Below are 18,011 nucleotides of genomic sequence, written 5' to 3' on the forward strand. Positions count from 1 at the left end.
CCAAATGAAACCTAGGCAATTTTTGTCACCTTATAGTTTGTTTTTTTCCATTCTAGTTTGCCTGGTAACATTTCTTAGGATCTAGGTAGCTGTCCTTTAATATGTTAGTATTATATATGAATCCTGATGGGCTAATTTAATTTTGCCTCTCAATAAAGATAATAAGCACTTTACTGAATGGCAACATTTTTAATAGCAACTACAACAATAAAAAATTATTCTTCACTTATTTTCTGGTCACTGTGCTAGGAGCTGGGGGTACAAAGGCAAAAATAGAAAGCCCCCTGACCAGAAGGAGGTTACAGTCTCTATATATTTGAGAGATGAGGTCTTTATCAGAGAAACTTGCTTCAAAATTTTTTTCACAGTTATGATTGCTAACTCTCTTTCCCTCCATCCTATTTCCCCTCTGTTTAGTCTATTTGACCTCTTCTTTCACCCTCTCCCTCCTCAAAAGTATTTTACTTCTGGCTATTGCCATCCCCCAATCCATCCTACCCTCTATGAGCACCACACCTTATCCCCCTTCCCTTCCTACTTACTTATAGGGTAAGATAGATTTCTATACCCAAGTTAGTGTGTATGTTATTCCCTCTTTGAGCCAATTCCAGTGAGAGTAAGGTTCATACATTCTCTGCCACTTCCCCCATTATCCCCTCTACTGTAATAGCTCTTTCTTGCCTCTTTTATGTGAGATAATTTACCCTATTTTATCTCTCCCTCTCTCTTTCTCCCAGTGCATTCATTCCTCTTTCTCACCCCTTAATTTTATTTTTAAAGATATCATATTGAATTCACACCTGTGCCCTCTGTATGTATTCCTTCTAACTGCCCTAATAATAAGAAAGTTCTTATAAATTACAAGTATCATCTTCCCATGTAAGAATATAAACAGCTTAACCTTATTAATTCCCTTGTAATTTTGATTTCCTATTTACCTTTTTGTGTTTCTCTTGAGTCTTGTATTTGGAAGTCAGATTTTCTATTTGCTCTGGTCTTTTCATCAGGAATGCTTGAAAGTCCTCTATTTCATTGAATATCTATTTTTTTCCCTGGAAGGATTATACTCAGTTTTGCTGGGTAGGTGATTCTTGGTTGTAATCCTAGCTCCTTTGCCCTCCAGAATATCGTCTTCCAAGCCCTCCAATCCATTAATGTAGAAGCTGCTAAATCTTGTGTTATCCTGACCGTGGCTCCGTGATACTTGAATTGTTTTTTTCTGGCTGCCCGCAATATTTCCTCCTGGACCTAGGAGTTCTGGAATTTGGCTATAATATTCCTGGAAGGTTTTGTTTTGGGATCTCTTTCAGGAGGTGATTGATGAATTCTTTCAATTTGTGTTTTATCGTCTGGTTCTAAAATATCAAGGCAGTTTTCCTTGATAATTTCTTGAAAGATGATGTGTAGGCTTTTTAAAAAATTATAGCATTCAGGAAATCCACTAATTTTTAAATTATCTCTCCTGGATCTGTTTTCCAGGTCAGTTACTTTTCTAATATGATATTTCACATTATCTTATTTTTTCATTCTTTTGGTTTTTATTGTTTCTTGATGTCTCATAGAGTCATTAGCTTCCATTTGCTGAATTCTAATTTTTAATGAATTATTTTCTTCAATGAGGTTTTCTACCTCCTTTTCCATTTGGTCAATTCTGCTTTTTAAGGAGTTCTTTTCTTCAGTGAATGTTTGTGCCTTTTTTTCCCCATTTGAGCCATTCTGCTTTTTAAGGCATTCTCCTCCTGTATGGCTTTTTGTACCTCTCTTACCACTTGGCCTATTCTTTTTTTAAGGTATTATTTTCTTTAGTATTTTTTTTGTCTCCTTTACCAAGCTGTTGACTCTTTTTTCATGATTTTCTTGCATCACTCTTGTCTTCCCAATTTTTCCTCTACCTCTCTTACTTGATTTTTAAAATCCTTTTTGAGCTACTCCATAGCCTGAATTAATATTTTTCTTAAAGGCTTTGAATGTTGAAATTTTGACTTTACTGTCTTCTTCTGAGTATGTATTTTGACCTTCCTTGTCACCATAGTAGCTTTCTATGGTCAGAATTTTTTTCTGTTGTTTGTTTATCTTCCCAGCTTATTTCTTTACTTTTAACTCTTTGCTAAAGTGGGACTCTGCTTCCAGGGTGGAGGGTGCACTGTCCCAAACTTCAGGGGTTTTGTACAGTTATTTTCAGAGATACTTCTAGTGACCTGTAAGTTGTCAGTTCTTCCAAGGGGGTATGACCTAAGAAGAGGTGCATTTGCTACTTTTCTGGCCTGTACTCTAGTCTATGAGTGACCATAAGCACTCTTTTCAGCCTTGGAACTGTGATGAGGGTCCCTGTTCCATTGCAGCTGCAATCTCTGATGTGCTAATGCTCCTCTTCACCCTGGGACTGCCACCCAGGAGTGTAACCTGGATCTGAAGACGGGTAAAGCAACGAAGTTCTGCCCCTAACACCAATAAAGAAGAGACCACTGTAATCTCCTTCTGATCAGTTGTTTGATTCTCTTACCATCTGTGGGCTGAGAGCTATGGAAACAGCCATCACAGCTGTTGATTCATTTACTCTCATGGCCAGCTCCTGGTTTGCTGGGACCTGGTCAGCACTGGTGTGGCCTGTACTGCACTGCACTCCACTCTCACCCCTATGCACCAGACCTTTCCTACCAAACTTTTAAGTTGTTGGGCTAGAAAATTGTTTCACCCCATCCTTATGTGGGTCCTGTCACTCCAGGATTTGTTTTAGGGAATTATTTAAAGGTCTTTGGAGGGGTTTAAGGGAGAGCTCAAGGGAGTCCCTGCCTTCTCTCTACTATCTTGGCTCCATCCCCTCCAGATGCTATAATAGTCTAACCTAATTTGTATAAGTACTAATTAATATTTCAGTGTTAGAAATATGAAACTGTAACAGAGGGTTCCACAATGTTTATCTGCTTGGAAAGCCCTAGGACTGAAACTGGAAGCTAAGCCCCTTCCCCTAGAAGATAGAGAGAATAGTTGAGGCAAGGAAGGCAGCTTGCCAGCTTTTCCCTCCCAAAGCCTCCACCTCCAGCAAGGCGTCTTGGAGGGCCAAGAACTCCTGAGTTTCCTCCCCTACTCTCCAGTACACTTTCTCATTCTCTCTGATATTATCCCTTCCCCAAGATATGTTTCCTGAACTTCCCTCCCTTACAGCGAGTATAGACTGAGTCTAAGAGCTTTCCAAGAAGACAAACATGGGTTAACCTCCAGCTATATGAGTAAATCAATCACGTAGTTTTTGATTGCTTAAAAAGTGATGGCTTGAGAAAGCATAGTAATATATAATCTTGTTCATGCTTTGCAAGAATTGTCATGACATCTGTGAGAAAAATCTTCGTTGGTTGTATTTAAGGGAATAGTGATTATAAGGCATTATCAATACAGGGATTTATCATTTCCTTTTCTATGTCTGTTTTATTGTTTCTTCTAATTCTTTTAATAAGTCACCTCTTCTTAATTATAAATTCAATAATAGTTGAACAGTCATGATATCTGTTGTGAAATTACAGATCAGTTAAGCCCAACTTTCCACATGAATTTTGCCCATGTTTCAGTAGAAAAAAAGACTTAGCAATACATATGCAGCTGAAACACTTTTATCATCTAACCTAAACATATGTATATGAATTTTAAATATAGAAATAAAAGAAAGACATAGGATAGCATTGAGCAAAGCAACAGTTTGTATCATTGTCCTTACTCTGCAGTAAACACATATAATAAACACTCTATACCAAAATTCCTCAGTGTATAGATGACAGCTGCTAATTTATCCCTTGTTCATTATGAAAGTAAACTAGTAAGCTCTAAGCCAAATATATGACCTGCTTTTCTTTTCTATCTATTCTTTGGACATAATCCCCCTAATCCAGGAGGGGAGTAAACATTACTACAGAGACAATGGATTCTTGTTTTTTATTGACTTGAGTATTTAAAGTCAATCCAATCCTTCTTTTTAGGTGATTTTTTTTTCATATCTCTTCCCTAGCACTAATATAATTCTGTATTTTAATAGCCATGTCCATTAATATAATTAATTTCTGGAGATTCAAAATAAAAAATGAAAGTGTCATCAAGGAGTTTACATCCTTCTGTGTGGGTGGGGATTTGACATGTACACAAATTAGAATAATATGAGATATTATCCTGTGATGGAAGCAACAGAGCTTTATCTGACACTTTGAGAGTCTATATGTCTTTTTCTGTTAGCCTGAACCAGTTTTGTCTGTTTTGGACAGAAATCTCTTAGGAGATAGAAGATAGACAATAGATAGATGGATGGATGGATAGATATAATTTTTCTTACAGTCAGTTTCAACAGCCTCTCACGTGGAGATATTGCTACTTCAATAGGGAAGAGATTCTTGTGGAGAGCTAGCAATTAACTGCAGTACAAGGAGACCAAATTACTAAATTTAAACTGCTGTTTCCTAAAAATAAAAATTGCAAGTTAGTTGTCACCTTGTGACAGAATTGGGATCAATAGAAGTTAATGATCATTCTTGTGGAAGATTGGGATTGAAGGAATTAACCATCATCTGTTAAAAGTCTGTTCAAGAACTAAGAGAGTTTAACTGTTGTTATTCTTATGAGAGATTGGGACTGAAGTCAAGAGTCAATTCAAAGACTAGGAGAGTTTAACTGTTGTTTTGTGAGAGAACCTGAAGAGATACTATGGGAGACCTGAGTTTAACTCTTATTTAGAGGAGACACCTTGAAGAGAATTCCTGAAAGGCTTGGTTATTGATTACTGTCCTGAGAGAACTGTGTTTTGAGTTGAGAAGAATTCAGTGGCAGTACTGGTGAGAGTATTTTTATCATACTCTTCCTTCTGCTTTTGAAGAACCCAGACTGTGAACTTTTCTCACTGTCAATGCATTATACTTATTTGTGTTTTTGTATAGTTATTTGCTACTGAAATAAATTATATGACCAGTAACATTGATTGTTGTTTTAGACTATAATAGCAGGGGTTTGGGATAGAGGAGCAAAAGCATATGAGAAAAAAGATTTTCCTTGTTTACTTATTAACTAGGGTGGAGGCTTGAAGCTAAGTGATTAGTGAGAAATAATGTGCATTTCTGTTAATTTATTAGGAATTATCAAAACATGCTTCTTGATTGCCTTAGAACTCTGATAGAGAATTAATAAGAAAATGATCCAGTAGCAGTGAGAGAGGGTAAAGATTAGTGTCTTGTAGACTGATACATGTACACAGCCCACCAATCGTAACTGGTCTACTTATCGGAAGTCTTGCTCTCTTACTTGTTATATTTCTATAATGTAAACCAAACAGTGTGAGTCAGTGAGGTGCCTGGACTTTTATTGCTGATGTTGATTCTAATCTTATCAGCAAAAAATAAGAGGGTCAGGCTAGATGTTCTCTAACACTATGAATTTACAACAATTTATATAACTTTCTTAAGAATATTTGGGGAGAAATATGAACAGATATAAATAGAAGTCACCTTATCATGGTACAGTGCATAGAATGCTGGGCTTGAAGACAAGAAGAGGGGAGTTTGAATCCCTTCTCAGATCTTTGACTTCCCAACCTTGGTTTCCTCATCTGTAAAGTTGAAATGATAACAGTATCTACCCGAGGAGCTTGGGGGAGGATCAAATGAAATAACAAATGTAAAGCATTTTGCAAACCTCAAAGCACTATAGAGGTGCACCTGTTACTGTTGTAAATAATATAATATAAGGGTTCTACAAATACTTTTAAAGCAAGATACTGTGCTATGTGCTGGGGATGCAAAGGCAAAAATGACATCAGTGTCCTCAAGGAGCTTACGTTCTTGGAGGGGGGGCAATATCACATGTAAGTAAAGCAGTGTAGTATAAGGCAGAGTGAGAAAGAAGTAAGGGAAAGAACCGAGTATTCTGGGAATACGAGAAAAAGGGAAGAACACCATTAAGTGAAGGGATTGGGGTCACACTGGGTATCTTTTATATACCTTCTAGCTCATTTTTCCTTGATTTATTTCTTTATAGCTGCATAGTATCTTTTATTTTCTCCTCACATTAGATTATGATAAATTGCTTTTTGGGGTAATTACATGCTGCCAAATTTAGATGAGCTTTTAATAGTGGATTTATAATGAGAACATGATGATATCTGCTTTTAAATGAAATACTGTGGTCTGTATTCTGTCTATAAAGTTCTAATAATAAATAAAATAAGTTTTTATTTCTAACATCTCATACCATTTCACAATAATTATCCATCCACATAACAGCTCAGAGATGCAAAAATGTATAAGTATTCTAAAACCAATATGTCAAAAAAACCCAACTATTTGTTTTACATTATTTTAACCTCCTATTATTTTGTTAATAATGAGTGAAAGGGAAAAAAATTTTTTAAAATTTAATATCCTCCATTGAATTAAAAATAGCTTCATTAACTTGTTTTTAACTTTCCACCAAAATGGATTTTAGATTGGCATTATTGTTTTTTAAGACTTGCATAAAATGGTTTTCTACATTTGGGTAGTACCAATCTATAAGTGGTGGTTTCAGCAAATACTTGTTCTACATATTTCCACAAAAATAAGTAGAAGTGAGCCTTAAACATGTGTTTTTTATTCAACCAAGTACAGTTAGAGAATACATTCTGAAAGTCAATAAACTTAAGCTACATCAAATTAAGGAAATTAGAGAATTTCAGGACTGAGATTAGAAAATACCTTGTTCCTGATTCCCCAGGTTCCCCAGAGGAGTCAGGGTGGGGTGAGAGAGACCAATCACAAAATAAAAGGTTACATATCAATTCTTATTGGGGGGCTGTATTATAATGTTTTATCTGAATGGGAAGGCTGAATTTCTGTCCTTACATTATTGAAGGAAATAAAAATTTGTCAGTTCCTAAAATAATTGGAAACAGCTCAACCTAGCTGAATTCCTCTATCTATAGTCAGTCATCTAAGGAAGAGACCCTAAAAAACTTGCTGAGATGTAGTAACTGCTGTTTTTGTTATTTTCAGGCCAAATTTGAATCTCTCTTTAAAGCATATGACAAGGACATCACATTTCAGTATTTTAAGAGCTTCAAACGAGTACGAATAAACTTCAGTAACCCATTGTCTGCAGCAGATGCTCGACTGCAACTTCATAAGAGCGAGTTTCTTGGGAAAGAAATGAAATTATATTTTGCTCAGGTAAGTTGAAATAAGTACAAGGTATTCTTCTAAAATATGATCTCTTTCTATACACCCTCTACACACACACACACACACACACACACACACACACACACACACACACACACACACACATACCTGCTATTACCAGGTGTTCTGCTACTGCAACTTATGAATTAATTTAAAAATCCAAACTTAATACTGTCAAATTTGGTGATGACTAATTGATGTCACATTTTAATAGCATCTAAGATGGACAGGTCACATTTTATTTTGTTTACAAGAAACATAAAAGTACAGGTAGTTAGAATATATTGAAGTATATGGGAAATTAGCCGTGGAAATCAGTAGACATAAATAAATAAATAAATGGCTGTGTGTAGTGATAATTTATAGAAGGAAGTAGAAAGTAATACCAATTTTGTTCATTCATTTTTTTCCTTTAAATCTTTTCTTATATAAACTTGATAACTTTCAATAAACACAAACTTTCAGGTTCACAAACAAAAGCCAAACGAACATCATACATTAAATCATAAACTTTTCAACATTTATAGTGTATCCTAAATATGCAAATTGACATTAAGAAAGAAATGTCAGATTTGTCTTATTTGTTTACATGCACCCTTATTTTTTTTAATGTTTTTTAGATGTTCCTATTGTATTAATTTCACATGTAGGGAGTACCATGATTTGGTTGCTTATGGAAAGTAGGGCAAAGGCATTTTCTCAGCCAGAGCCACCCTGCCCTTTTCAGTCCTTCTACTGAGTTGATTTGCGTGGCAACCTGGAGGATAAGGAAGAGATGAAAAACTTCTCATTCCAGCTCCACCCAGCTCCTTTACAATTTGCTAATAAGTGCAGTACAATTTGAAAGGGATTCAGGCTAGCATCCAAGTTTCGAAGGAAATAGAGAGGAACTTCAGATCATGACTGAAAAGAGTTTATGCCAAGCAGCCCTAAGCAGCCACAGGAGTTAAAGGATAGGCCCAAACATGGCTAAGGCTTTCTGTTTCTAGCTATTTTGGCTTGTTTGGCTAAGGTTTGCATCTCAAAAAAAGCTAAAGATAGCTAGGACTGTGAAGCTGAAGGACTGGCCAGCCCTATGGATTCTATGTGGAGGAAACTGTCACACCTGAAGGTCAGTCAGTCCAGCAAAGAGCACTAGCAGCCAAGTTAAGAAGCTTCACCACTGGGAAAACACACGAAGAAGCCACATTAGGGCTGACCATCAGCAGAGCACACCAGCAGCTCAGCAAAGACACCCATGTGAGAGCAGGGCGAGGATGTTACACAAGAGGAAGCCATCCACTTTTCCAGAGATAGAAATTGTGGATCCCTCTGTGTGGGTTCTCTGGTCATGCATATTGTGGTATAGTCATTTGTTCGAGGAAGGCACATGCAGAATGCAGATGGCTCACACCTGACACTGCAGAGCCACCTACATGCTCTGTTGACATTATCACCCTATTTTCTAAGCTTTTTTTGCTGAACAACTGCTGCCCTCTGCTGACAGATCAACTAAGGAGAAAGACTGGGGCCAAGTGGAATCGGGAACCTTTGCCCTACTCTCCACCAACAACCAAAATCTACACACTCATCTCTTCATAGTCGTAATTTGTGCATAGTCATGCTTTTTAGTCTATTTTCTTCACTCTATTTCATTTAAATCTTGCCACATTTCTTTATAGTCTTCATCTTTGCTATTTCTTATGATATAATAGAGAAGCTAGGTGGAGGGCTTGGAGTCAAGAAGACTCATCTTCCTGAGTTCAAACCTGGCCTCGGAGATTTACTAGCTGTGTGACCCTGAACAAGTCACTTGATCCTGTTTGCCTCAGTTCCTAATCTGTAAAATGAGCTGTGGAAGGAAAAAACAAACCACTCCATTATCTTTGCCAAGAAAACCCCAAATGGAGTCATGAAGAGTTGGACACTACTGAAAAACAACACACCAATATGATGCAATAATATTACATTATATTCATATACCACAATTTATTCAGTTATTCCCCAATGATTAGACATCTAAGTTGTTTCCAATTCTTTTGCAACTACAAGAATGCTGCTTAAATCATTTTTGCATAGATCATTTGGGGGCTATTAATAACATCCTTTAATTATAGTCCAAATAATAATTCCATTGAATCCTAGGGTGTTAAGCAGCATTGATTTTTTTCTTACTCTGCATCCTCAGGAAGAAAACTGTTCCAACAGCCGTGAGATGGAAAATAATATTATGTTCATTTACATAAGTTGTCTAGGCCTGGCAGATATATACATATGTGTGTATATTTTTACATATATATCTACACCCAGATATGGACACACATGTATGGTTTTTGTATTGTAATTTGCTCAAAGGTAGAGACTATAGGTTTGCTCCATGTTAGCCTCAAATGGTACCTAGTTCTGTGTTCTGCTCACAGCAGGTTATAAATACTCGCATCAGAAAGTTTAACTAATAGCTCTAGTTTCAATCTTTAAAGCCAACTGGTCTAACCATGAAAAGGGTTATACCCAAAATAAGTAGTATATTTTTAATAAATGTTTAATTTTGCTGCATAGCACACTATTCTGGAGTAGGAATGTGAGCTCCCCATTTACTACCATCAGGAACTTTGTCATTAAGACATGGATAAGCACAAGAAGGACTAATAACTAAGTCATAAACTAATTTCTTAATTTGTAAGTCTTTTATAAATTACAATGTATTTTTTACATATACTATTATCTCTTTTAGGCTTCATATGTCATGAGTTAGTGTTATTATTGTAACCTGAGACTTAAAGAATTTAAGTGACTTGCCCAAAGTCATGTAAGTTAAGTGGAGGCACTATCATCAAACCTTTTCTATTTGTTTATAGATCTTGCCCATTTTCCCTCCTCTTCTATTTGCTAGTTTCTGAAAAAGTCCTTCTGTCTATATGAGTCACCAGCATAGACCCCAGTTTGTCTGATATCTAGTCCAATGCTCTTTCCTGTGCTATTTCCTGTGCTGTTAATAGTAATATATTGAGAGTAGTCCCAAGGGGCCAAGGAAAGGAAGTCATAAGGGAACAAGTTTTGGAAATGTTACTGCTAAGTTGAAGGAAAGAATTTTAGTATAAGTTTTCCATCTTCCTAATAGCGTCAGTTATTTCAGTATGGTGGGATGTATTTCAATGGGTGTTCAAGAAATGGATTTTTAGTAGAGGATTGTTACCTAATTAAAACAAAGCTTTAAAATGTCAAGTCTCTTCAGACATAATGCTAGTGATACTTTCATGTCATCAAATTAGGAGTCACTCTCTACCTCTTGGCCCAAGGTTACCAAAGACCTTAGTCTTTTGCTGTCAAGTTATTCCTCTCTCATCATCTTTTAGCCACCTCACCCTATGCCCATTACCCCCTTATCATCTTATTTGGTGAAACCTCACATTCAGTTTTTGTGGATATTTATTTAAACATTTGCCAACTTGTTCTTTTTCCATTCTTGTTCTTCTAGGAAGTGGACTTTTCAAAAGTCCGCCTGCCAAAATCTTTAACAGATTTTTCACATTTACCAGGAATATAACTTAAAGATATTATTAATAGCCAGAAAAAGATCTATTTGTGCAAATATTATTTTAGCAACATTCTTTATAATAATGTAATAGATAAATAGCAGTAAACCTCAGTGACCTGAAACACAGAGCCAATGTTACATAGGTAGCATGGATTTGATGAGAAGATTAGACTGAAACTGAAGAAGAAGGACTTCTAGTCCCAACTCTGCAACTAAGGCCTTATGGGATCTTGAACAAACCTCAGGTTCTTCATCTATAAATTTATCTCTAAAAAAACCAAAATGTTTAAGATGGCTACATAATTTCAGCATGATTATTAAAGCTTCTCCAGGGGCAGTTAACCTAGAGTGCACTAGGTCTATGGATAGAGTTCAGGGGATCCATGAACTTAATGGACCTAGAAAAATATGTTTATTTTCACTAACTTCTAACTAAAATTTAACATTTTCTTCAATTATGAATGTAGTCAACAAAAATCTTATTCTGAGAAAGAGTCTATAGGCTTCCCCAGATTGCCAAAGGGCACAAAAAAGGTTAAGAGCTCCTGATGTATACCTGTGAGCTTTACTGCTCTAAATGTAGAACAATTATTTTTTAAAAGATTGTATATATTTAGTAATGTGATTACATAGTATTGACATACGTTATCTTATATACCCACAATAAACCTTTGGGGAAGGTAATGCAGGTATTTTTATCATCATTTATTATCATCCCCATATCTCTGAGCCCAAGATTTGGAAACTGGGACCCAGAGAGTTTCAGTGGTATGTCCAAGGTCTGACAGCTAATTAGGCAATATGACTTGTTTAAGGATCTTTTTCCCTGACCATAGTAAGATCACTTTAGAATTATCACTAGATTCACAAGGGGTTTTGTGCCTGAGCATTTTTTTTTCAGTTTCACAACTGTCTTTTTGAGCATTTCAGTTATATTTAATAGTTTATGGTACAATAGATTATCATACAATGAGAGAACCTTGTTCATGTGCTTTAACTTCTTGCTGAAGAATCCTTCTGAAAATGTTGATGTTCTTTTCCCTTTAGACTTTGCACATAGGAAGCTCCCACCTGGCTCCGCCTAATCCAGACAAACAGTTTTTGATTTCTCCTCCTGCCTCTCCCCCTGTTGGCTGGAAACAAGTGGAAGATGCTACTCCAGTCATTAATTATGATCTTTTATACGCTATCTCCAAGCTAGGGCCAGGTAAGGACTATTCTTATAACAATGTAACAATATTATTAATAGCCAGAAAAAGATCTATTTGTGCAAATATGATTTTAGCAACATTCTTTGTAATAATGTAATAAATAGCAGTAAACCTCAGTGACCTAAAACACAGAGCCAATGTTACATAGGTAGCATGGGTTTGATGATAAGATTAGACTGAAACTGAAGAAGGACTTCTAGTCCTAGCTCTGCAACTAAGCCTTATGGATCTTGAACAAACCTCAGGTTCTTCATCTATAAATTTAGAAGGTTAGACTGTGATATCTCTGATATCTCTAAAAAATCTCAAATGTTTAAGATGGTGGAAGTAACAATGGTAGAAGTCTGTAGAGAGAAGCAAAAGAATGTGAGAGGAGGAGGAGGTTGTGAAGATGTTAACATTCAACGATAGCCTTCTTCCCCATCGCCTTCTTCATTTCATACAATTTAAACCAAGTACATTTTTATTCTTCTTCCTCAGAGCTATTTTTGTTTTGTTTCACTCTGAATTCAATTCAGTTTAACAAGTTTTTGTTACAGGCTTAATGTCTTTCTTTTTCAGTAAAAAGCTTTGGGAGGAAGGAGGTAGGAGAGAGAAAAAAATAAAAAATTTTAATTGGAAAAACATTTTAAGTCCCTCACACACACACACACACACACACACACACACACACACACACACACACACACAGAGCACTGTGCCAGGTACTGGATCCTCCACTGAAGTTCACTGTTGCCTCATTGTAACAGGCAGGTAACCCTGCAATTTCCAGGTTATCTCAGTGGAATACAAGTTCTGATCTGATCTACTAATGGACTATCATGTCTGAGGACAAACCTCCCTAAATTTAAAAACTGCTCGTTAGCAGGCCGGCTGCAGGAAGATTGAAGACAAAGCAAGTCAGGGAAGCTGTCTGTTATAGCAGGGGTAGATAATTGCCCATCTTTTTCAAGGCGGAAAACACACTGATACATAGATAAGTCCTCAAAGTATTAAAGTGTTGACTTGTTTCACAAACACACTTGAGTAATAAGAATGAAATGTTCTTTGTGTTGAAAATGCTCAGCACCAAGATGAAATTGGTAGTCACCTAGAGTATGTCAACTTGCCTTAGGGTACAAAATAGACCTCTCAATAGGTCTGTTGTCAATTTTTTTTCCCAGTCATTACATCATTACAAATGAGCTTTGAATTTCTTTTTATTTCAAAAGAATTGGGTGCTATGGGAATAGTTTTTTTTTATTCTTGTTTTTTAGGAATGAGCTACCAAATACTGGAAATTGCAGAATCTGTGTACAGAGATTCTTAACCAAGGGTTCATGAATTTGTTTTTAAAAAGTTTAGATTGAAATAAACATATTTCAGCATAATTGGTTTCCTTCATAATCTATATATTTTATTTTATACATTTAGAAATATTCTGAAGGGGCAGCTAGGTGGCACGGTAGAGTTCTGGCCTTGGAGTCAGGAGGACCTGAGTTCAAATGTAGCCTCAGACACTTGACACTTACTAGCTGTGTGACCCTAGGCAAGTCACTTAACCCTGATTGCCTCACCAAAAAGCAAAAACAAAAATTAAATATTCTGAGAAGGTATCTATATAGCTCTTCAGAGGGTTCACTACACCCAAAAACGTCTAAGAATCCCTGTCTAGCCAGGACGAATACTGGTCTTCCTAAATTTATTCATTTTTCCTTGGCAAGTTACTCAAACTGATGTGTGCTCTAGCCACTTGCATTTCCATTTACCACTTCTTGGTTTTATTTTCAAATTTGTTAGGGGCATTTCTAAGGTGTCCTGTGATTCTGTGATTGTTTTCCACTCGCAGGTGAAAAATATGAATTGCATGCAGCAACCGACACCACTCCCAGTGTGGTGGTCCATGTATGTGAGAGCGATCAGGAAAACGAAGAGGATGATGAGGCTGAAGGCATGAAGAAACCCAAACCTAAAATTATTCAGACAAGAAGACCCGAGTACACACCTATTCATTTAAGCTGAACTGGCATGATGGCGTAGATGAATTCCAAACCACTGTTCATTCGTAGGGAGTAATCTTTTACTGTGGAAATGTCAGGTCACGGTTTTTGTGGTGGCAGCAAAGATGAGTAGCTGTGGCCAGATTTCCAGTTCATGTTGCTCAGAAAAGAATCAGGGAGCTGCCTGTCTCCTTGTTCTCAGTGCTGCCCATCAGTTAGTGTTCATGGAGCCCTAGGAAGGCCTTATGCCCATCACTGATTTCATGATGATCAGACATTTGGGAAAGAATTGAAAAAGCCAATAAGTGACACTTGTACTTGTTCTTTTCAGGTGGGCTGTTTTGGTTTGGTATTGTTTTTGTTTTGTTTCAGAGAAAAGATGATCACAGGTATGGGGAGAGCCTTATGTTATTATACAATCTACAGTGATAGAATTCATCATCTGATGGTGGGCTACAGTCTTTGTGTGGAATACATAGTATAGTAGCATTGTTTAAAGAAAACATACAATGTGGGAATTTTGAAATGTTTTCTTTTTCCTTATGTTTTCTTATTTTGTGCATGTGTAGTTACTGATTTTCCAAACTAACTTTTGTGTCGGTCTCTTATTGAATTTCTTTGTTGTTTTACATTTTGAGAAAGCCTTTAATATTTATTGCCCTTCCAGATCCTAGCCCTTTGTTTTTGGTAACATTCAATTTACAGCTGGAATGCATTCACTGACATCTTACTTGATCTGGATTTTAACATTCATATGTGGGATTTAGCCTGAAGAATTAAAAAATTATCATTTTTATTGCACAATTTAGCAAGTGGATAGTCTTAGTTTAGGTTTTTTTGTTGGGATTAGGGTTTATTTAATGTTTGTTAAAATATGAATGCTAGCTGTAGACCTACTTGGAGAATGTTGGCGCAAATATTTTGATTTTTTTTTTCCACTGAAATATGAAAATAAACTTAAACTTGTAAATAAAGCTATTAAAGTATATTCATAGCTGTGTATAGCTGGGTGAAAGTATGACAATGGGAGACTATTGCAAAGCGTAATTACTTATGTATCTGTATGTTGTAGAAGATGCTGTTAAAACATTTTTAACAGAGTTTGGGTTCCAAGCATGTGAAGTGGATAGTAAATGTGTGATTATAGAAGAGGGATGCAGTGCCTTTCCCCAAATTTCAAGTGGAATTCTACTATCTGTATGTGTTGGTTTTTTTTCCTAATTGCAATGTGTATGTCCAGTAAATAAGTATTACGTTTTGGATTTACATGCAGTAGCAGAGTGTTTCATGTTGAAGTACTTAATGCCAAATAACAATGCATGCCTCAGAAATTTGAAATATGGTTTCCCTGAAGGAACAGTTAAGTTTGGAAGCTATTCTTTAGTTACTCTGATCAAGAATGTAGTCGAATGCTCTCAGAATTCTGTTTACAACACACCAGGAGAAAAAAACCACCATTATGTAGCTGTACAAGTGTTTCCAGTTATGTGGTTTTTAATTGGAGAACCTAACCTTGAAACATCATTTTTTTTAACTGCATTCTATAATAAATTGGCACAATATGCTCTTTGTGCAAACAATTTCTACTTTCTGTTTTCTTTGCAGCATCAATCTTGAGCTCTAAACACATTGTAAATGAAAGTGGGTTTTCAGTGCAACTAGTCCTTCTTAGTTTAGAACTAGCAGCTCCCGAGTCCTCACTAGGGATCACGTAGTATGCATAATATGCTTGATGAAGAAATGAAAAAAAAATCAGATTCAGGAGTTAGCACTTCCTGTGTACATGAAGGTTGGCACAAAATAATTACATTTAGTTCCACTAAAAAAAGAAGAGATACCTGTGACTTTTCTATCAAGAAGTGTCTAAATGTATACAGATAAGCATTGACATTATAAATAGGCTTTGTTGCAAAAATTTATTTAGAACTTGTAAGAATTTTTTTACCATAGAACCATTTTGTTGATTTAAGGGGTCCAGCCAATTCATAAAAACCTATGTAGTCAACTTGGGGTTTTAGAATCGAAGAGGAAGAAAACAGAATTAGATAAACTTTCTCCTTTCCTTCCTAGGTCAGTCCTGGGCAAAATTTTGAAACAGGTGAAGTTCTTCCCACCTCCCTTTCTATACCTTCTCCCAACCCCAAGTTTCTCCCTCACCTTATTCCAATGTCTTCATGCTAGCTAAGTTTTAGGAATTAAAATCTGATCCATCTAATTCACATCATGATGAAACTCATTGTTAACTTCTTAATCTTCCCAAAGTTATTTGCAGTTTTTAAAAGAAAGTACTTACTAATGCAAATGACTCTTTAAAGCAGGAATTCTTAACCTTTCTTGTGTAATAATCTGGTAAAGCCTATGAACCCTTTCTTAGAATAATGTTTTTAAAGCCAAAAACTAGAAGTACAGTTATCTTTTTTTTTTTCAGTTTTCAAAGCCCAGGTTTAGAGCCCCTACTCTAAATGGTAGAATTTCCTACAGCATAATAAAATTAAAAATTCAGATGTGTGGTAGTATTTGGGAGTCAATATTCCACTTTTAAGCTGTCAGAATTCCTAGAATCCCACCCCAAAAATGTCCTTTAAAATATTCCAGATTTTTAAAGATTTTTCCTCCCTCCACTTCTGAACTCACTTTTATTCATATTTTACATATGGACACATGTGTACATGTATAACATATATGTGTGTTTTGTGGAAAATTTGCATTTTATAGTTTTCCCTTCTTTGTTATTAGCAGTCAGATCCTGATCTGACTCCTTCAGCGTTTCTTAAAGATGCTTGATCATTTTGAAATCACAATATATGGATTCACTTAGGTTTGTGGGTTTACATACATTGAAATCTTCACATTTCTATCTAGTAAATTGAATCTGAATACCAGAATAATTAAAAGTAATCTTCATTTTACCAGTATGGGGATTAATACTTCTAACAGAGTAATGGTATCCTTTATGTACAACATGACTCCATACAATTAGGAACACCAAAGCATTAACAGTGGGTTTAATAAAAAATAAAAGCCAATTTTGTTGTTCAGCCATTTCAGTTATATCTGACTCTTCATAACCTCATTTGAGGTTTTCTTGGCAGAGATACTATGGTTGTTTGCCATTTCTTTCTCCAGTCACTTTTACAAGTGAGGAAACTGAGGTAAACAAGGTTAAGTGACTCAGGAACATGAGTCTTTCTGACTCCCGGCCTGGCACTCTATGCACTATAGCTCCACCTAACTGCCCCAAAAGCCAAACAGCATGCAAAAATATACCAAATGCATGACTTTTTGTTAAGGATTTTAATTCCAATGTTTATCGAAATAGTTCTTGGTAGGATACTTTTTTATTCTGATATTGATCTGTTGGATACATTCAGATAATCTATTCTTGAAAATGATATTAAATGGAAGTCAAGGATGATGAAAGGGAAACAGAATATCCCACACAATTATTTCTTCTAGTTGCAAACATTAATTTACCGCAGAAAATATTTAAGAAGGCTTTACATATATTTTATATGAATTAATAATCACAGGAAATTTGAGGTTTCCATAACAGCCTTCAACTTTGACAAGACTAAATGGCCATAAGTTCAACTTAATAAAAACTAAAGCCTTTCATGTAGATACTGTGACTAAACTCTGAGGGGAATAGTTTCCACAGGTTATGTCTGTTGATGAATATTAAACTATTGCTGAACATTACCCATTGATACATACATGAAATAAACATTTAGGAATTATATCTATGTAATATAGTCACTTCTGTAATTTTCCCTTTTTTCATGCTATCTTGACTCTAAAAGGTAAAAGGAAGATTATCAAAGCATTGGGCCCCAGTCTTCTGTAACCTTCCTTAATATTCCAGATTCTCACCCTTATTTCCTAAAGGTAAAAGTCTCTCGGTCCATCACCAACTTTCATTAAGTGCATGTTGTGTGACAGACTCACCAAAGATTAGTTACACAGCAATTAGTAGAAAAATTAATTAGACTCTAGTTCTTTATGTGACTGCTTATGAAAGCCGGATAGCAAAGATTTGCAAATGAGTGGAAAGTTGCATACTTTTTAGGATCTTTTTTCTCCTGAATTTTAAGTCTGGAAATATAGCACTTTCCATCCC

The 18,011-nt window shown here is 35.9% G+C and overlaps 1 protein-coding gene across 3 annotated transcripts in view; it reads left to right on the forward strand.

Annotated features, from left to right (window-relative positions):
• RCAN1 (regulator of calcineurin 1) overlaps nucleotides 1-15,474 on the forward strand; it is a 108,077-nt gene extending 92,603 nt beyond the window's left edge. For all 3 annotated transcript variants that reach the window (XM_020995890.2, XM_020995893.2, XM_020995892.2), the window contains exons 2-4: nucleotides 7,002-7,175; nucleotides 11,752-11,911; nucleotides 13,744-15,474. In XM_020995890.2, the coding sequence (XP_020851549.1) occupies nucleotides 7,002-7,175; nucleotides 11,752-11,911; nucleotides 13,744-13,916 (507 nt within the window). In that variant the 3' untranslated portion in view covers nucleotides 13,917-15,474. The remainder of the gene's footprint in view (nucleotides 1-7,001; nucleotides 7,176-11,751; nucleotides 11,912-13,743) is intronic.
• The last annotated feature ends 2,537 nt before the right edge of the window (nucleotides 15,475-18,011 follow it).

Source organism: Phascolarctos cinereus, unplaced genomic scaffold (genome assembly GCF_003287225.1).
Source record: "Phascolarctos cinereus isolate Bilbo 61053 unplaced genomic scaffold, phaCin_HiC Scaffold_726;HRSCAF=1367, whole genome shotgun sequence".
Classification (NCBI taxonomy): domain Eukaryota; kingdom Metazoa; phylum Chordata; class Mammalia; order Diprotodontia; family Phascolarctidae; genus Phascolarctos; species Phascolarctos cinereus.